The 19903-nt window shown below is 51.1% G+C and overlaps 6 protein-coding genes across 6 annotated transcripts; 3 read left to right on the forward strand and 3 right to left on the reverse strand.

The window, feature by feature from the left end:
• Positions 1-166: 166 nt before the first annotated feature.
• N7443_002391 (uncharacterized protein) lies at positions 167-2902 on the forward strand (the record flags this gene model as incomplete). The annotated part of the gene is made up of 5 exons (XM_056882447.1): positions 167-286; positions 354-2246; positions 2302-2381; positions 2438-2587; positions 2647-2902. 5 exons carry the CDS (start codon positions 167-169, stop codon positions 2900-2902), a joined length of 2499 nt encoding a protein of 832 aa, XP_056744288.1.
• Positions 2903-3234: 332 nt separating this feature from the next.
• On the reverse strand, positions 3235-5850 carry N7443_002392 (uncharacterized protein; the record flags this gene model as incomplete). Its single annotated transcript, XM_056882448.1, has 10 exons — positions 3235-3281; positions 3345-3997; positions 4050-4309; positions 4380-4448; positions 4501-4539; positions 4590-5160; positions 5216-5411; positions 5460-5598; positions 5664-5709; positions 5762-5850. 10 exons carry the CDS (start codon positions 5848-5850, stop codon positions 3235-3237), a joined length of 2109 nt encoding a protein of 702 aa, XP_056744289.1.
• Positions 5851-6656: 806 nt separating this feature from the next.
• On the reverse strand, positions 6657-8153 carry irs4 (the record flags this gene model as incomplete). The annotated part of the gene is made up of 1 exon (XM_056882449.1): positions 6657-8153. One exon carries the CDS (start codon positions 8151-8153, stop codon positions 6657-6659), a length of 1497 nt encoding a protein of 498 aa, XP_056744290.1.
• Positions 8154-9321: 1168 nt separating this feature from the next.
• On the forward strand, positions 9322-12072 carry N7443_002394 (uncharacterized protein; the record flags this gene model as incomplete). Its single annotated transcript, XM_056882450.1, has 5 exons — positions 9322-9508; positions 9571-10544; positions 10604-10861; positions 10919-11063; positions 11114-12072. The coding sequence occupies 5 exons, from the start codon at positions 9322-9324 to the stop codon at positions 12070-12072; spliced, it is 2523 nt and encodes an 840-aa protein (XP_056744291.1).
• A 210-nt stretch (positions 12073-12282) lies between these two features.
• N7443_002395 (DNA ligase (ATP) DNL4) lies at positions 12283-15634 on the forward strand (the record flags this gene model as incomplete). The annotated part of the gene is made up of 7 exons (XM_056882451.1): positions 12283-12341; positions 12392-14487; positions 14541-14672; positions 14745-14877; positions 14943-15048; positions 15100-15547; positions 15615-15634. 7 exons carry the CDS (start codon positions 12283-12285, stop codon positions 15632-15634), a joined length of 2994 nt encoding a protein of 997 aa, XP_056744292.1.
• Positions 15635-16532: 898 nt separating this feature from the next.
• On the reverse strand, positions 16533-17981 carry N7443_002396 (uncharacterized protein; the record flags this gene model as incomplete). Its single annotated transcript, XM_056882452.1, has 1 exon — positions 16533-17981. One exon carries the CDS (start codon positions 17979-17981, stop codon positions 16533-16535), a length of 1449 nt encoding a protein of 482 aa, XP_056744293.1.
• Positions 17982-19903: the final 1922 nt, after the last annotated feature.

Consider the following 19903-nt stretch of genomic DNA (forward strand, 5'->3'; position numbering starts at 1 on the left):
GCCTTCAGGCACAAGTTATGGCCTCAGGCAACAGTAACAACCCCAGGCACCAAAGAGGAGCATGTGACATGATATCAGCTATCCTGGCTCGTGGCGCTTTAGGTTTCTAGATCATTTCGTTAGTGTGTGTTGGCTGATGGGACTTCATGACACTGTCCTCGCGTCCATGTCACCAAAGAGATCCCGCAAGAGAGTGAAGCCCAGCCCTGGCGCGGACTCACCGTCCCCCGCGTCCCCGGACAATGCTGCCCGAGATCGCTCGGACTCTCAGCCTCAAAGGCCTGGAGTAAGTCTAGAGGTTCCAGAAACTCACTTTGGGACATTTCGCTAACCACTGGTGATCATTCCTATAGAGCTGGTACCCTGGAAACTGGTCTGCCATCTCGCGGGTCTCCAAGGCGGCTCCAGTTACCGAGGTTGCCCGTGAGAGTATATCGGTCGCTCAAAACGTAGCTTCCAGCGTTGCAGACACCTCAGCCTCCATCCTCGACGCTTCCAAACAATACAGAAATCCATCCATTCAACTGACCCGGAAGGCGGGTGCCTCAACTAGATCACTGCCCGCCAATGTGACTACAACCCGGGTCAACATAGTATCGGACGCATCGGCCTCTACAACGGCTTTGGACAAGTTTGAGGATCCGGCAGCCCCAGGAACCTCGACACCCAATAAAGAGGATACCAAGGAAGAAACACCAAAGCCCATAGAGAAACCAACAGAAGCGCAAGAGGCCAATCCTGACAAAGCTGGCCCCGAGCCCAACACGTCGCAAGCAGATCAGACTGAGCAAGCTGGCGGGTGGTTTTCTTGGCTATATCGCGCCGGGAACACCGAAAAGAGCACTGACAGTGGCCCGGATCCTACGGAAACGACAGAAACGCAGCTTGAGCAGGACGAGGCTACGAAGCAGACCGACACACCACCAGTTACCCAAGACTCGCCCGCACAAGAGCAAGAAGAACCACAACCAGATCAGGATTCGCATCCCACAGATAATACAACAGAAACAACTTCTACGGCGCAGAAGCGTTCCTGGCTGCAGATGTGGTACGGTTCGGCTTCATCTAGCAAGCAGGGAGACCAAGCTACAGTGGAACCGAGCAAAGCCTCTCCGGCTGAACCCCAGATTTCTGTGAGCGGAGACGTGGATATGTCACCTAAAGATCCACCGGGAGAGTCCGATGAGGCAGTTGGTCAGACCAAGCCTCCCACTGGGAACACAAGATCCTCCGGATGGTCATTCTGGTCCAAAGAGTCGAAAGACCCGTCTGTTTCAACCCCACAAGAAGTTGAAGGGGTTGAAGCCACAATCGATCAAAATTCACCCACGCGTGAGACGTCACTTGAGCCAGACCCAGACACGAATGTCAACATTACCAAGAATAACAGTATCAAAATCAAGCCGCCGAAAGACAAGCACGCTAAAGATGGGTCTGCATCTGCGTCTGCATCTGCTGTGGCCGCAACCTCTGCCTCCGCACCACTTGCCGAGCCTCGCCCGGCCGATGTTACCGCGTCAAAGCAATTGCAGAAAATCCTTCCCAATCAAGTGCTTCCGCGTTTCGAAGACACGTATACTTTGGAAGAATCGCCATCCATTTTGCAATCTCTTGGGCGAATTCTCCATTACTCTAAAAGTCCTGAATACAAGCATGTTTCTCGAATCAGAGAGGCTTCTCGCATCAAGCGAGCCTTAGCCATTGGTGTTCATGGTTATTTCCCCGCGCCTTTTATCAGAAGTGTATTGGGTCAGCCCACAGGTACATCCATTCGATTCTCAAACATGGCCGCGGATTCGATTCGAAAATACACAGCAGACCATGGCTACTCTTGTGATATTGAAAAGATTGCCTTGGAAGGCGAAGGTCGTATCTCCGAACGAGTGGACCTGCTATGGAAGCTACTTCTCAACTGGATGGAAGAGATTCGCAAGGCTGATTTTATAATGCTTGCTTGCCACAGCCAAGGCGTGCCTGTCACAATCATGTTGGTCGCTAAGTTGATATCCTTTGGCTGCGTCAACGCATCGCGTGTGGGCATCTGTGCCATGGCAGGTGTAAATATGGGCCCTTTCTCTGCATATCGTTCTAGGTGGATTAGTGGCTCAGCCGGTGAGCTCTTTGAATTCGAGCTTCCTTTCAGTCGAGTCTCTAAGGACTACGAGGCTGCATTGAAGTGCTGTCTTGACTTTGGAGTCCGCATATCCTATGTTGGAAGTATCGATGATCAACTAGTCTCACTTGAGGTATGTTCGCCTATTGTCCCAGATTGTGAAACCTTTCACTAAATTTCTTTCATAGTCTGCCTTATTCTCTCCAATTTCTCACCCATACATCTACCGATCTGTCTTTGTAGACGGCAGAGTCCATGCTCCGAGCTTGTAAGCCCTTTTACTACAGAAAATCGTTATCAAATGTATGCTAATTCACCTTTCAGCCTTTCTCATCTCGTCGGATTTGCCCTCAAGCTTCGAAATCTCGGGGTCCAAGACCATGGGCTTATCCGCGAACTCAGCAGCCCATTGGCCGGCAGTCTCTACACTGGGGATGGGCATTCTCGTCTGTACGACGACGAAGCCGTGTACTAGTATGTGTCTCCATGCCCATCCCAAGCGACAAGTTACTGATCATTCTTGTTATTACTAGCATGGCTATTCAATTTGCCGTGGAAACCACTACCCTCCCAGAAACTAACCTATACATCAAACGGTCCGCCCCAGGCATCCCCAACCCCTACATCCTCCCCTTCGCCATGCGCGGTATCTTAGAGGAAGAACACGTCCGACGCGAACTCCACGAAGAAATGATGGAGCTCCTCCGCCAATTCGACGACTGGAAGCCAACAAGCAAAGTCTTGAAGGATGTCAAGTTCCGCCTCGAGGGTATCCGATCAAAGCTGTAGATGCCCTCTTTCAAGGTTCCCCCCCCCCCTGCTCTCGTTATAGCGTTTCCTTTTAGCGACTACATAGAGGAAAAATACAATTCCTTGCGCCATTTATATTATACAATACCATCCTTTTACTTTGAACATGTGAAAATGAGAGAAGATCGTTCGTTTAAAGGGTATTATATAGAACTTTCCGAGATACCTTAAATTCATGCATCATAACCATAAGAAGACTGAGACACCAGAACCCGTTGCTCAAGTGCCATGGATGTTCAGTAATGTCGCTAGTGGAGAAGAGGGAAGTGATCGCAGGAAATGCAAGATTCGCTTGAGAAGACTGGGCTCAATTAAACAGATGCGGGGAACGCCGTTTGGAATGCACCTTGTATTTCATCTGCGGTTGTCGGTAAGCTTCCATATATCCGGAGAATGAAAACAAAACAAAAAAACGGCTTACCTTTCATCCCATCCAACGCCTCAAACGCCACCGAATAGTTCGAAAGTGCCCTGATAACCCGTTGCAGTCCCTGCCGTAGCTCCTCGACTAGTCGGTCTGTCGAATCGCTTGCATTTTCATTCTCCGAGTCTGGGGAGAACTGCTTCGCCACGCGGGCTTTGTAGAAAATCATGAACATCGCATAGCTACTTTGCATTAGGCAGCATGCGAATGAGGGCATTGTTCGGGGAAGCTGGGGCCTCTGCTGATTTTGCTGCTGTGGGTTACCGGGAAGCGGTTGCGGGAACGGTAAGTTCTCGAACATGCGGGATATGACGAGGGCGGCACGGAGACATATTTTCGTAGAATGCTGCGAGCTGTATGGGAAGCCGGATGCGAATGGGTATTGTGGGTACTGAGGGATGTAGGGGTGGATGTCGGAGGAAGTTGAGGAGTCGGATGGGGTCATGTATTCAGTGGAAGATGCGCGTTGGAATGAGTTGAGGTTGCTGCATGAGCAGGAGACGGGGTTGATTCCTGATGCTGGCATTCGAGATTTGTTACTGAGATCGGCAATGGTGCTGCTTGGGCTTGCGGCTGTTAGATCGCAGTGTCTTTTGATGAAGAGAGGGATGTCGCTAAATGCTCTGAAGCGGTGTATTTTAATTTGGGCACTGTAGGGATGTTAGATAGAAGGTAAGGTTTTTATGATACTTCTGTGTGTACCTGGACAATTTGATGCGTGATATTGAGCGGATACTCTGGGCGGTGATGGTTTCGTGTTGATCACCAAAGCCGGCATCAGGTGAGGCAATGGGAAGAATATCTGTCTGCGCAAGCACAGAGTTGGTCCAGGAGTCTAGTTGGTGCATTCGTTCGAACATATAGTGCATGCCGGATTGCGACGAGAGGCACTTGTTCAGATCATGGATGAACTGAGTGGCGGACACTAAAACCTGTTGTGCTTGTATTAAAATATACCAGCCCTGGTGAAGTTGTCAGTTGACTGATTAGATTGACCTACGGCGGGACCAGGCACCGTTCTGAGATACTGACCTCGGCATCTGAAGAAAATCGTGGGTAAGGCGTTGTAAATTGAGGGTCATTAACGACAATGGTCGGCGGCTAGTGATTTATTAGCGTTTTGTATCCAAGTTTTGAATCCAAGGGTACATACAGTCGTGCTCACAATAGAGCCTTGTATAACGCAGTAGTACTGAAGCCAAAATTAGAAACAGTCAATGGCAGACGGGGAGGTCAACAAACCGTCATCCACCACGCTCTCCTTCGGGCTTCAGAGAATTCATTCTCCTCCATGTCAGCATGAAGCGATTTGTCCAAAGCTAGAGCCAAGGCTTGACCCGCACGATATCTCATCTTGAGAAGGTTGCCTCTTTGGGTATATTCATATACCGAAAGAATTAATAGAGCAAGTAAAGTCTCCAAATCCTCTGGGACCCGAGCGTGAAGTCTCTCCCGGCTGATTAAGGGTCGCGAACTTGATAAGGCCTGGCCGGGATCGGTGGATGACAGCTCAAGATCACATTCAGCCTCGATTATAGAGTTAGCCAATTGTGCAAACGTATGCGCATACGTCCTTCGCTGCAAGACAGATGTCGGGGAAGACGGCTCCGGATCATCGGGATGCGGAACAAGTGCTAGGATCGCGGCAATAGCAAGACTTAGGGGCGACCGAGGTCGGTACATCATTAATGGCTCCGCGGACGAGTTCGAACAAGAGACTGGGCATTGCAGTGGTCGATCCCGGCACGGGGGTGATGCTCGAGGTGGTAAAATGGGGAAGTACGAATGAATAAAGTCGTAATAGGCATTGAGACTTGCTGTTGTGTTAGATGGCATTGCGACTAGCATAATTGTCGCTATCAACTTACATCTCTGGCTCGCTACCATAGGTTCTCACGAAGCACTGGGTGGTGTTCAAGGGCGAAGGCATAGGGTCCAATTGAACCGAAGACGAGTTCCCTTCTGGGAAGTAGGCCTGGAACATGGGAGACATGGAAAAATCCAGATGCCGCAACCCTGCGCCCGGTCCAGAGAGCACATCGATCTGGCTAAACATGCCAGCCGCTGGAAAGTCATTAGCGACAGGAGCAGCAAAGATATGTTCGTACATACGCTCTTCGAACTCGGGCAGCACGGCATACTGGGCGTCGTCTGGCGAGTCCTCGGGAGAAGGCGAGGCCTTTTGCCTCTTCTTACGAGGACCACCTCGTTTGCTGGGTAAGTACGAACATTTGCGGCCCTTGGAGACACACTATACAAATTAGAATACATAGCTCCAAGCATCGAACCGAGCACACGGAAAAAATGGGGACGTACATTGGAGCAGGGTTCCTGCCCTCCACAACGAGTCCTCGATGCGCGACTAAGACGAGATTAGCGGTGGCGCATCCACCAGATCATTGGGAGGGGCATACCAAGGCAAACAGGCTACTTTGACGGGCGGTTTGGCGAACTTCTTGCGTATCGGCCGTGCCGGCGCAAAATCATGAAAAGCTTCGACCATGGCGAATCACGCCGGGATTCTAAGATGTCATGGAGAACCCCCAACTCCTTTCTAGAGGCAAACTTCCAGGATTCAGGTAACCGAGTCTAAGTTGATGCTTAGTGGTTGAATTGGGAATTAGGGAAAGTGAGGAGCTGTGATATAGAAAGACCGCTGATTGATCGCTCTCAAATGCAAATCCCGAGCGTGGAGATTCGGGGTTTGCTTGCGGTCCCATAGACACCCGCAATTTGTCACCACGGGGCGCGCCTCGTGCTCGCCGCAAGGAGTGGAAAATTAGGTATGGCGGGGATGAGCTATCTTGTCCGCTAGGTATGTGATTCCGAACAGATTCTAGTCCTCAACCCCAGAATATCGATCCTAGGAATGAAGGATTGCATGCGAGTGTTTGGATTTGTGACCCCGAGCCCTCGGTGGTCACGTGCTGGGGGAAAGAAGGATTCGCCTTCGCCTCACTTTTGGTTTATCTACTGTGTTGTGTTCTGCTTTCTAATTAGTTAGCGCCAGCGAGAGTTCTTTAGTCAGGCCCTCGATCAATGCAGATCCAGTCGTGTGCGTCCGTCGATCGAGCGGAACTAGATCCCGAAAGGAAGCAAAGGGAGGAAAGGGATGTACAGTAACGAGGTATGAGCTATTTGGAGTCGAAGCATGGGATATACGTGCATCGCGCATAGTTCCGACTAAATTAAAGTATGTTCCAAGTCTTTCCAGGACATCATTTCCGGCTTCGATGTATATAGGGCCCCACAGGAGCGAACCCGCGCGTCGAGGAGCCCTACGCTAACATTACACCTTATTTGCATTCACTATGTCTTGCCCACCGTCGAGAGTCTGATGCCCGTCACATACCGCACGCTATCCCAAACACTGTCAGGAACTTTGACTGGTAGTTTATGGCCCTTTAGCAGCTGGTCGATCAACCACATTCCAACCACAAATTCCTCTTTCGTCAATAGTCCGATCCGTTGCTGATCTACCAGATCCCACACTTGCTCTAATGACGCAGCGGGTAAACGGCTGCGAGACCAAATCTCCCGGACCACAAGGTTAAGAACCATGTCTGAGGTGGGTGGCCCTTTCTCAGATCCATTCGGTCCGCGCGCCTTGCCTCGCCCGGGAGGGATGAGCAGCCCCTTGTTGGAAGCCCACACACCTTCGTAGCGCTTCCGCTCCTTCTCAGAAACTTCTTGTCTCCACCGTTTACGATCTCCTTCGTGGTGTTTGTGGGGATGCTTGTGGAGTAACCGGTGCCGTCGGCTGCCATCAACCCCGTCGGCCTTCGGCAAGCCGCGAAGAGTCATCGGCATCCCCTTAGGAGGGCTTGGGGTACGTGATAGATCACTCATTGGTGAATGCGCTAGATGGAGGATCGAACGGGAGCGGGCCCGCCGTCGCTGTGGAGGTGGTGGAGGTACTTTTGTCACGGGAGATGCCCGTGCAGATGCGAGGGAGGAGGCCACAATTGCATTGGAGAGCGCTTCCGTCTCATCCTGGGCGCTAGAGCTACTGGTGTGAGATCGGCCGGATATTGATGCCATGCTGGGTGTTGAGGCACGTAATGGGGTCGCAGGAGCGACCGGTTTTCTCAAAGTGCCCTGCGAGGGGTTTGTAGACCGTGGCGGAAGCTTTGGCTTCAGGTCGTCGGATGGTGTTGAGGATATTCGGGAGCTAATAGAAGGATGGGGACTTGGGGCCTGCCCACGAATACTTCCGGCTCTTGATCGTGGTTTGGAGATGCGCACCACCGGGGGCTCTGGCTCGAAGCGTGGATCATCGTCCACGAGCATTCTATCCACCACACGATCTCTAGGCGGTAATGGGCGGATGGGCGCGGGGGAGCGTAGCTCTCGTCGCTCCGTTGGAGCTTGGGACTGCATCCTGCTCGCACTTCGCATTGCACCGAGTCGGGCAGCATCGGATGCCGGTTCTGGTTTCCTGGAGGGTGACCTGGAGGCAGCGAGACGTGCGGCGATCTGTTCGGGGGGTGTTGGTAGGGTAGGGTTCGGCGATCGTCCACGGTTCGATGTGTTGGCTGGGGAGAGCTGGTTGGCGTTCAACCTCCCGACTAACTCCTTCACGGAGTGGACCTCTTGTTCCGACTCGGATCCCACGGTCGGGCGTCTGGCACCTGCATTACGATTCATCGAACTAGCCACTGCGGCGGCGGCTGCAGCGGAGAGTTGGGGGTTCACATGCGGTGCACTTGGCGGAGGTTGGTTGAAGGCGATGGTTGCACCTCGTAAGGCGGAGTCATCTCGGAACGCGGAAGCCAACCGCTGGGTCGCGGCGATCTCGCCATTCATGGAATCGATCAACTGGATCTGGCCAGGTTGGGTGATGAACTTTGAGGTTCTGGGGCTGAGCTGAAGATGAAGACGAAAATAAAAGATGAAGATGAACAAATTGATGACGCAGGCCCACTCAGCGCCCGTGCGCTGAACAACCACGTACCTGGTTCTTCAGTAGGGAAGGATGTGTCCCTGAATATCTAGCTGGGTAGCTACCTTCTTAGCAACAGAGCTACCGGATAAAAACATACGAGTAACGAGGAAGCTAGTAGAAATGGGGAAACCATCGTGACAATCCCTGAGAAACCCCAGAGATTCAAGAATTAACCGAGGCCGTTTAATTCCCCAGGCCAATCGCTATGCATAACCCCCGTTCCCCGCATGTACTGTAGTGGGCCGATTAAAGTAGACCTTAAACTATGCCTCCTGTTCCTTTTCCCTTCCCCTTCCCCCAGTTTCCCCTCATTTTGAAATCTGGCATGACCTATTCACATCCGGAGATGTGCATAGCCTCGATATACTCCCGTCGGCATGCTCTCGGAGACCGACAATGCCCGTTCGGAGATCGTGATGCACGAGACCCATTCGCCCGATCGGGGACAAAGCACAAATCAGTCCGGGGATCGAGACTCGTCCTCGGGCCACGTTCAATGTTCGGTCTGTAGCAGTACCTTTCGGCGACCAGAGCATCTGAAGCGCCATTTACGCAGCCATACCAAGGAGAAACCCTTTGAATGCGCCCAGTGTGGCCGTCATTTTTCGCGAACGTATGTTAGCGCTTAGCGCTCGATCTGGGCCAGTTGACCGTGACTAACAAGTAGCCATAATGCGCAGCGATACGCTTCACCGACACGAGCTAAGTCATCATACCGCAGGAAGTGAAGGCGGCAAGGACCGAACTCATCGCATCACCGTCAAGACATTCCGCGCTTGCTTTGGCTGTGCCACGGCGAGAGTGCGCTGCAGTGGTGGAACTCCATGTGGGCGTTGTGACACCCGATCGCTTGAATGCCAATATCCCACGGAGAGACGATCAAAAGGGAAGGTTCGAACTGGCGCCTCTAGACGATTGTTTGGGACGGAAATACACGAACACGAACCCCAGACCCCTCTATCGTCTTCAAACCAAGCCAATGGCGACGAAGAGGAGCGCATGCAAACTGAACATACATCATCTCACCAAATGGGCAAATTCTCCTTGACTGGTATTCATGAAATAGCTTCACCAAAAGAAGGAACTGCATTTTCAACGCGGGGGGAAACTCACACAGAGAGTACTTCGTCGGATGGTAGAGCCTCTATTGTGGGGGCTCCCAACCCTTCGCTATACTTGCCGTCACATTCAGTACCTCCAGCGCGGTTATCGTTAGGTACTTATTCGGGAGACAGCCAGCATTCACACAATGAAATGTCAACTCCTGATATGCCAAAGATACTCTCGGTCGATCCAACTTCTGTTCTCGGCCCCAACATGAGGAGTCTCCAGCCCGACATGATAAATGGGGGGTTGACATGGAAATGGACATGAGTGGCAATGGGGAGATGAACCTTGAGTTTGACCCTTCGTTATTCGATCAGTCTATGCTTTCCACCATTAATTGGCTACCCAACGAATTCTTTACAAATGCATCTCATGAACCCCCCCAGCTACCCGGTGTTCCTTCGCAACAAGCTCAACCTAAGATCTCAGATTCCTATGCAACCCGCATGTCATGGCACCCACCCGTCATCCACACCGGTCAAGTGAGTCCTTCAATGGCGGAAAATCTCTCTCATACTCCCTCTGGGCATATTTCGCTGGGAACAGACATGGGAAGCTCCAGACGGTATTCGCATGTCGGCAGCGAGGCATCTCCACACCCCGAATCAGTAGATTCCACAAAGCGATCATCCGATTATTATGTCGATGGTGGTGGTGCTCGTCTTCCTAGATACAGGAAAAAACAAGCTTCATGGACCACGTCTGCAGTTGATGCAGCTATTTTGTCTGGGCAATCAGTCACTGAAAATAGCATGCGGCGGCATGGATTCCCCTGTATTCATGAGATAAACCTCGACAATATTTCAGAAGCGGCCCGTTCAGTGCGGACAATCGATACAAACACCCATCACGAGCTATATCGCAACTTCCTACTACTTTGTCGCACAGACAATCCATTTTTCGGAATGTTTGAATCTGACAGTTTTCCCACCGCAGAAGACTGCAGTCGATATCTTGCATGCTACTTTGATTCAATGCACGACGTTTACCCCATAATGCATCTCCCTACCTTTGACCCAAACCGGTGTCATTGGTTGTTGGTATTAGCCATCGTGGCAATCGGTTCTCATACTTCAGGTATCCAAGAGGTAGACCAGTGTAGAGATGCCTTTCACGAGATGATACGACGGGCTATATATGTTGAGGTAAGTGTCTCCTTCCACACGGAGTATGGTTCGATATATTTACATGTGCACCTCAATAGAAAGAGAAAGCTCCTAATGGCCAGGTCTCCCTTGATTCTATGCAAGCTATGTTACTAAATTGCATCGGTTTCCTTTATAGTGGCAACGAGCAAGATAAGCTATCGGCTTTGACCTTGTTCAAAGATCTTGTGACGTTTGCCAGCTATGAAAAGCTGCTTTCCCCATCGCGGATGGAAATAACCAGGAATACAAATGAAGCCATGTGGATGAAATGGGCGCAAGATGAATCTCGGCGACGAACTGGCTACTGTATCTGGGTATGCTTGCCTCCTTTGCCAATGATATGCTTTCAACTGACCATTTCTTGCCCGAAGCTCCTGGACTGCACGCTCGCATATTGCTTCGAAGACCGACCGTTTTTGTCCCTTGACGATGGGCAAGCTGCATTACCTGCTCATGAGAAACTCTGGCAGACTGGCTCTGCCGAAGAGTGGAAACAGCTGTGGGATAATTCAAGCGGTACTTTTTATCTCTTCTATCTGCTCTTGCAGACACGCTGACCTTCCCAGTGAACGAGTCATTATATGATACAGTGCACATCTTATATATAGAAAAGAGGCTTGTTTCAGGGATCGGGGAATTCAGCCATATTCTACTCATCCACGCCCTCTACCACCGCATGTGGGAAGTTGGCGATTACTTCGGTCGACCATTATCTTTCTGGAACCCAACTGCCAAAAAGCAATCTCGGGAGACTGCCATTCCGACTGGCTCGGTCTGGCTACCTGGGATCCCCTCATACTCCAAGTGGCGCAACAGCACATGTGATTGCTTGGATATTCTGCACTGGACCGCGAATAGCACTGTCGCCAAAGCTGCTGGAATGGAACATCCTACTGTCCTTCACCTCCATGTTGCAAGACTCGTTCTACTCGCACCATTCCGTGAAATACGCTCACTTGCAACCTCCTTGGCAACAGACCAGATGCGATGGAGCAAGCGCCACCAGGCAATCGAATGGCAATATATCTGGCGTTGGGTCAAGCATGACCAATATAAGGCCCGACTTTCAATTATTCACGCTGGCGTCACTCTCTGGCACGTTCGGCGATACTCCACGAATGCATTTCACGAACCAGTAGCGGCATTTCTTGCTGTGTTAACACTATGGGCATACGGTTCATGCCACGCCCATACAACCCTGGCCTCCAGCCCGAGCATCCAAATGTCTGGAATAGAGCCCATGCAAGAGCCGAGTTTTATTCATTTAGACAGGCCGTGCGACGATGAGCTGGTGCAGCTTTTTGTTCGAGAAGGTCACTCCATGCGGGGGAATATTACTGGGGTTGGGGATATCTGCGCCCCCGAGGGACCGGAGAGAATTCTTCGTGTTGGATGTGAGACGCTGTCTAGTCTGACTGCGTGGGGCATCTCGAAGCAATTTGTTGCGATACTGACGCGTCTGGCTGATGTGATGGCGCGACGCCCAAGCGCTGAGCATAATCGCAACGATAGTGTGGGTTCTTAACTTCACTTTTATTTTATGACATAAATTCAATTACCCTGAGCTGTACAATAGTATAGGCATTGGATGTGCCGATGAATTGTTTTCTAGTAACTGCTACTGACTACACCTTTTCTGTGTTTTGTATACTTCGCGTGATGTCACATGCACGCTATCTTATCGTTGCCTAAAATCATCCGGGGAACCTTCAACTTTCTTGGAGCTCGACTCACCATGGATTCCGACGAGATATTGCCGGAACCACGGGTTGTGGAGGAGAACCTGGATGAGAAGTCCATGAAATCTCCCTCTCTTTCAGCTCTAGGCTGACAGCCGAAAACAGATATCCGAACCGCCCCCGCAACAGCTCCTCGACACTCCCATTCCACGAGCTGTACCTGAACCTGTTCCACCCTCTCAGCCAGATCAAAAAGAAACCAGCCACCACTGCGCCTTCAAGACGCAAGGTCGGCCCTCATAATAAAAGCGCGACACAATTAAGCCCATACGAGCTCCGTCGCGATGTCATCGCCCGCTTCATTTCACGATGGCGCAAAGAGGTCGGTAACGACATTTATCCAGCCTTTCGGCTGATTCTGCCCGACAAGGATAGGGACCGCCCTATGTACGGTTTGAAGGAAAAGGTTATTGGAAAGATGCTCGTGAAGATCATGAAGATCAACAAGGAATCAGAGGATGGCTACAATCTGTTGAACTGGAAGCTACCAGGACAGTCTTCGACACGCATGGCCGGAGATTTTGCAGGAAGGTGCTATGATGTCCTTTCCAAACGGCCAATGAGGACAGAACCGGGGGACATGTCTATCGAGGAGGTAAATGAGAAGCTGGACAAGCTAGCCGCAACTTCGAAGGAAGACGAGCAGATTCCCATCCTGGCCGAGTTCTACCGGCGCATGAACCCAGAAGAGCTGATGTGGCTCATTCGAATAATTCTGCGCCAGATGAAAGTCGGAGCGTCGGAGCGCACGATGTTTCACATGTGGCATCCAGACGCCGAGAATCTGTACACCGTCTCTAGCAGCTTGCGGCGCGTGTGCTGGGAGCTGTATGACCCTAATATCCGACTTGAAGCAGCGGATCGTGGCATTACACTAATGCAGTGCTTCCAACCTCAGCTGGCTCAGTTCCAGATGCATTCGTTCGACAAAATGATTATGCGAATGCAACCTACAGAGGAAGATCCTGTGTTCTGGATTGAAGAGAAATTGGACGGCGAAAGGATGCAGCTCCACATGGCCCCTGACGACACGATCGCGGGTGGCCGAAGATTTGCATTTTGGTCTCGAAAAGCGAAGGAATATACATACCTCTACGGAGAAGGGATATATGATGACAAGGGAGCTTTGACGAGGCATTTGAAAGATGCGTTTGTGGATGGGGTGCAAAGTCTCATTCTGGACGGTGAGATGGTTACCTGGGATCCTGAGCAAGATGCTCCTGTGGCCTTTGGCACGCTGAAAACCGCGGCATTAGCTGAGCAACGGAATCCATTTACAACTGGACCTAGGCCAATGTTCCGTGTCTTTGACATTTTGTATCTGAATGGGGAAGACTTGACGAAGTATACTCTTCGCGATCGTCGCAACGCTTTAAAAGTTATCCGCCCTGTTCACCGACGATTCGAGATTCATCCTTATCAAGAGGCGACCACGACTGCAGAAATCGAGGCATGCCTGCGAAACGTTGTCGCCGAAGCCTCAGAAGGTCTCGTGTTGAAGAACCCGCGATCTCAATACCGATTGAACGAGCGCCACGATGACTGGATGAAAGTGAAGCCAGAGTACATGACCGAATTTGGCGAGTCGCTTGATTTAGTCGTTGTGGGCGGATACTACGGACAGGGCCATCGTGGAGGCCATTTGGGGAGCTTCCTATGTGGGTTGCGTGTTGATGATCCCAAATCTTCCCAGCCGATGAAATGCTGGTCATTTTGTAGGGTTGGCGGAGGTTTCACTGCGGCTGATTATCAAGAAATTCGGCATCACACGGACGGCAAGTGGATGAAATGGGATCCGAAGAAGCCTCCTACTGATTTTATCGAATTGTCTGGTGGAGATGCTCAAAATGAAAGACCAGACATGTGGATCAAGCCATCTGACTCGGTTGTCGTCTGTGTTAAGGCGGCCTCCGTTGGTGTCAGTGACATGTTTCGCATGGGTCAGACCTTGCGGTTCCCACGATTTAAGAAACTCCGCAAGGATAAGAACTGGAAAAGCGCGTTGTCTATCCAAGAATTTTTGGACCTTAAGTCCAATGTGGAGCAAGAGCATCAGGAGAAAGAGTTCAACATTGATAACTCGAGAAGGAAGCGCGTCAAGCGGACAGTAAAGAAACCTTTGACTATTGCTGGGTATGATGAGAAGGACAATGCGCAGTATATTGGGCCTTCTGGTCGTATCTTTGACCAACTCAATTTCTGTACGTGCCGCTACTATGTCCTCGCCATTTTCTTGCTAACAACAGATGTTCAGTTATAATGACCGACGCAAGTGTTCCAGAGAAGAAATCAAAGGGCGAGCTTGAGCAGCTGGTAAAAGCCAACGGGGGCAAGATATATCAGACCAACACCGCGGCCCCAAACACGATTTGCATTGCTGAGAGAAGTACGCAGCCCTTCCAAAGAAAAAGAATGAAAATTTTAAAAAGTTTAAGAGACTACGCTAACAGTGTGCCAGGGACCGTCAAGGTGGCTTCATTGCTGAAAAGCGCAAACTCCAATATTGTGAAGCCATCTTGGTTGATTGACTGTGTCAAGCAAAACGAGAAGGATGCAGGATTACCGGACCTAATCCTTCCCTTTGAGCCCAGGTAAGCCCCCAATAAAGAAAGTTAACTACAAGAACTCTGTTTAACCATTGGATCTTCTCTTGTAGACACATGTTCTTCATCATGGAAGATCGAGACGAAGAAATCAACATCAACGTCGACCCTTTCAACGACAGCTATGCTCGCGACACGCACGTTGACGAGCTTAAAGAAGTAAGTTTTTCTATATTCAGGGCAGACTCGAACAGACTAACCACATTCCAGATCCTTAACCAAATGGAAATCACCCAACAGCAAAACAACAACCCTCTCGACCCACACACCCTCCACAAGGTCGAATCTCACATACAGACAAAGATCGACTCAGGATACACCGCACCCTGCGGCTGGCTCTTCCGTGGTCTTAGATTTTTCTTTTGCTCACAAGCTCCCCAAGCCAGTGGACAAGAGACCTCTCACAAGACCCAAGTCGAGGACGCTGCTCTTTGCCTCGCGCGCAATACTGCCAGATTCGCATCCGCGCATATCGCAACCTCACTCAAAGACCCGGACGTAACTCATATCATCGTCAACACAAACACTTTGTCGCGGGAGGATATCGCTTCCCTACGGGGATCGTTAGCTGCTAGACCCGGAAACAAGATCCCGCATCTCGTCTCGATGGACTGGGCTCAAGAGAGCTGGAAGAATGGGACGCTCTTGGATGAGGAACGTAAGTTTACTTCTTTCTGTGTAAAGTAACGTTACAATGGTGAACGTGTTTAACACGACTTCTACAGGGTTCTCAGTATCTCGATAGTGACGAGTTCTACGGTATCTATGAGGGAGGCAGTGGTTTCTCCGGAGAGATTTGTCTTCTTTGCATAGTTCAGCCTGCATAGCACCAAATCGTGAATTCTTGGATTATCAAATACGTTTCATCTGCGCATGCCTGAATCAAGTGTAGACTTGGCATCCTACGATCGCCAACAGCATCATCATGTGATTATGCAACATTGGAATCAAGCTAGTTATATGACATCACGAGAAATTTCCGTCATTGGTGACTGTATATCTCAGGATAAGATCCTCTACACATTTGGGGAGTGTCCGCAGCCTCTTGACAGGTCACATCAAGAAATGACAATATCAGAGACCCCACAAGAGTGTCATGACAGTGTCATGACATCGGTACCAGGGGGTCCAAGCGCATCGCTTCCCCGCATTCGTGACCCAATTCTGATTTTTGAGACAGGGCAAAAAGTCCACACGATACAGTGGGAGAGAAGATCCCATGGTGATAGAGTACTGTAGAAGATGCACCTGTCTCATCAAATGAGGCTGTTGGAGGCTAAACGTTCGGGATGATCTCATGGCTGCGGGATGATATCACAATGCAGACCGGAAATTAAATGGCTTCGATCGCTTACGCCAGTATGACTAGTACGAGACAAGGAACTGGTTTTAAGTAAGAAATGATAGGTGTTTGATTGGATATCTTGTTCCGATGAAGGAAGCAAAGTAGGTTGTTGAGAGTAGAAGGGTATGTTCACAAAAGAAAATGGGTGTCGGCCTGGACACTTGAATCCTAATCCAAACGCTGCGCTATGATGAAAAGAGTCATGAAAAAGAGAAATATGTACTGATGGGGGTGACCGAGCGCTGCGCTGGTCAGCCACATCTAGGCTCGGCTGTTTGGGCCGGACCCCCTCGGCTGTCTAAGCCGAGATGCCCACCCACCGGGAGGGCACGGTATCGTTGTCATCGCCATCTTCGTAGTCACCCGACACGCGATAAGGGTTGCTTTTGCGTGGTGCAAGCATGATGCGGGCCCGTGTGGGAATGTCTTCGCGGAGCTTGCCACTGCGTCGCATGTTCATCTCGAGAACGACCATACGGAGGAAGTCGCTGTTTTCGCGAGGTTCCCGTTGGCGTGACATTGGTGGAAGTTCCGGGTCAGACGTATAATAGTGGTCACGATTTTTCGGACTGATAACGTGGAAGTTGTTGCGTCGGTGGCCACGGCCACGAGAGCGGCGATAGGTTTGCATTTGAATGGAGACGGGGCAGGCTCGCGCAGACTCGGCAGTCTCGTGAGGGTGATCGTGGTAAACACACATATCCGCCGGAGACATGGGAGTTGGGTTGAGGTAGCGTCGAAGCGCTGGGGAAGGTGGGGTTTGCATGGGTGGGGGTCGACGATCGTCAGTCAACTCCGGGGTGATGGTGAACAAAGACCGGGTAAGGAAATCTTCAGGCTGGACAGAGGGTGTCGCGAAGGTCGAAACCGACTGAGCCGCGGACTTGATGGCTCGCAGGGATGCAGTGAGATTGGATTTGAAGGAAGATCTTAAGCGGGGGAACGATCGCACTGAGGCAGCTTGCTTCGTAGGATCATCCTGCATCACCGGTTCCTCGTAGCATTGTAGATCGAGAAGCTCGCCTTCCTCGATGTCCGCCTCTAGAAGAGGGTGATCATAGGCGCAATCCTCGGAAGGCGAGTATCGGAGCTGGCGCCGCTCGGCAGGGCTTCTTTGGCTGCCGGGGGTCGACGGGAGCTGAAAACTAGGAGGAGAATTCAAATCGTGTGAAAGAGAAGGCATCGAGTCACTCGAATTTGACCGAGCTGAGAAGGGAGTCTCCAGTTCGGATTCGTTGCCCATGGAGTACTTGCCATGATCCTCATCTGGAGGGCTGAGGAGAATATCCAAAGGGGAGTTGCCAGCACCATCCATCAGATACTCCTCCTTGGATCGAATTCCTTCTTGCATCATTCGGCTGAACTCCTCAACATAGTTGCCTCGAGGAAGCTTACGAGGTGTCCGAGTGGACCAACTTCGCCGGGGTATTGTGGTAGCGTCCAGTATCGAGGCAACAGATGGACGGACGGGACGCTCATTAGACGACTCGGAGCAGGAAGAACGGCGAGACGATGTGGAGTGTTTGGATGGAGTGCGCAAGCGTGTTTCTCGACGCACCGGAGTGCGCGAGCCTCGTTTTGGCGGAATCACCACCGGGGCAGCATTTTTCAGTCCATGGGTTTTGATATGGCTAGGAGGAGAAAGAACAAGCAGACTCTCGAAGTTCTGCGTTTGTTCTTTTATGCAAAGCGGCATTTGCTTCTGTGGCGGTGCCGAAGTGAACGTAAAGGCTCTCGGGACCATCATCTTATAGTTTCATGCCAGAAAGGGTCTGAATGCAGTCTTGGCCGGATGAAGCACTCTGGTCGAGAGTCTGGACAAGATACATGGGTAGGGAGAATTGTATATCGAGTCTCCCGTTTGCTGCAACGGGAGATGACTGGTATGACTCGTCGATCCGATTGAATGGCGAGAATGCAGGAACGTAGCGAGAAGATGCTAGAGTGCTCTTCTAGTTGAGAATCGGGAGGATGAGGTTGAGGTTGATGTTGAGCCCAAGGTCGGAAGGTCGGAAGGTCGGAGGGCCGGGGGGAAGGAGGGAGTATGAGTTGAAGTAGATGGAAGGGAGGGAAGGGTGAAGAAGGAAGATAAGAAAGTGGTGATCTCAGGATGTGATAAGCGTATTGGGCAGGTACGCGTGTGACGGTAACCAGCCGGGAAGGCCTTAGCGATTGGCCGATTGGGGAGGCGGGGAACAATGACCTGCCGGGGTCCGGTATTTTATTGTCTGCTGTGACTAAAAACGGCCTAACGTGGAACGATCGAGGTGACATGGAATGTTCTTCCGGTGGAGTCCGCGGGTCTGTGGGATTTTCTTTACGGGGGCCTGGGGTGGCCCTGCAGCGCTAACCCGTCCCCCTTTTCTTATCTACCGTAAGTTATGGGATTTTATTGGAAGTCAGGTCCCCCATAGTATACGGTACACAGGTCACATGCACTATCTCCCTTATCCCCTAAGTTAGGCATCTCGACCCAAATACGTGGAATCGCGTTTGTGTGTTGGCAAGCCACGATGAGTGGGCCGTTTAAGGTTACGATTAGTGTGGTGCCTGCAGAAAGACAAGACGCCGTTCGCAGCCAATGTTGTTTGGTCGAATGGCAAGAATTTGCAAATAAGGTCGAATGGCGAGGACCCAGGGCTAGCCCGTCCTGGAGGGAAAAAAAAAAAAAGAAAAAGAAAACTCCGCCCGTGTGCTGTTTGATCATTTGATTATTTGATTATTTGATTGTTTTAGGGTAATAGCTCGGACCAAACACACCGTGGCTATCGGAAGCCGCCGGCCGATCGAGTCGAACCAGTCGGGAGGCGGGTGGCTGCAGAAGACTGAAAAGGTAAAGACGAAGAGACGACGTGGCAGGGTGGAGTTGCCCAACCGACTGGCGGTGTATGTATACATATAGCCTAAGCCCCTTCTCCGGTGTTTTAGATGTATGCAATATTACGCCCCGTTGGGCGTTGCTGTTCTCTCGTTTTTTGCCCTCCCTTTTTTCCCGTTCCCACAACACGCGTTCTGGCGGTCACAGGTCACAGGGGAAGACCCTCGCTTATTGCGGCTGAGCTGAAACCCGACTATTCTTAGGGCATAAGCAATTCCACCACTTTGTACTTTTGAGGTACACATCATCCTGATCATCCCGGTCGATGACCTTGGGTCTAGAAATCAGTTGCGCATAAAGGAATGTAGATCTCAGCATGTGTGTGTCAGGGGGCAGTCACGTGATGTCGGACGTAGCGGTGATGAGTCAGCGTCTTAACACCGTGGGATAGGATCGTGCACATCCCTCGAGGAGGAGCCATCCAGAAGCCAGCGATAAACCTCCTGTCTTCATCCCTGCATCCAATCAACCCCGACGCATCTCCAATCGCTGCCGGATTGCTGTGGTGCGGAAGTTCTGCATCCTTCTGGGCCCTCCCCGCTTGGTGGGTCATCGCGGGGTCAAGGATTCATCGAACGCTGTGCCGTCTATAGATCGAATTGCACATGGAGTGACTTGTCTGTGTCAGGATTGCTTACTACTGGAACGGTTCATTATCTACGGGATTTGGCTTTGACTCCGACGGAAAGCGCCGGATATTGCTCCACTAGCGATCTGGACGATGGACGTGTTAGGCAACGATCTCAATCTAGACGGGACCATTGACCAGCCGCTGAAGCACGGGATGCCAC

This window comes from Penicillium atrosanguineum (genome assembly GCF_028827265.1).
Source record: "Penicillium atrosanguineum strain IBT 20685 chromosome Unknown utg000002l_segment0_segment0, whole genome shotgun sequence".
Classification (NCBI taxonomy): domain Eukaryota; kingdom Fungi; phylum Ascomycota; class Eurotiomycetes; order Eurotiales; family Aspergillaceae; genus Penicillium; species Penicillium atrosanguineum.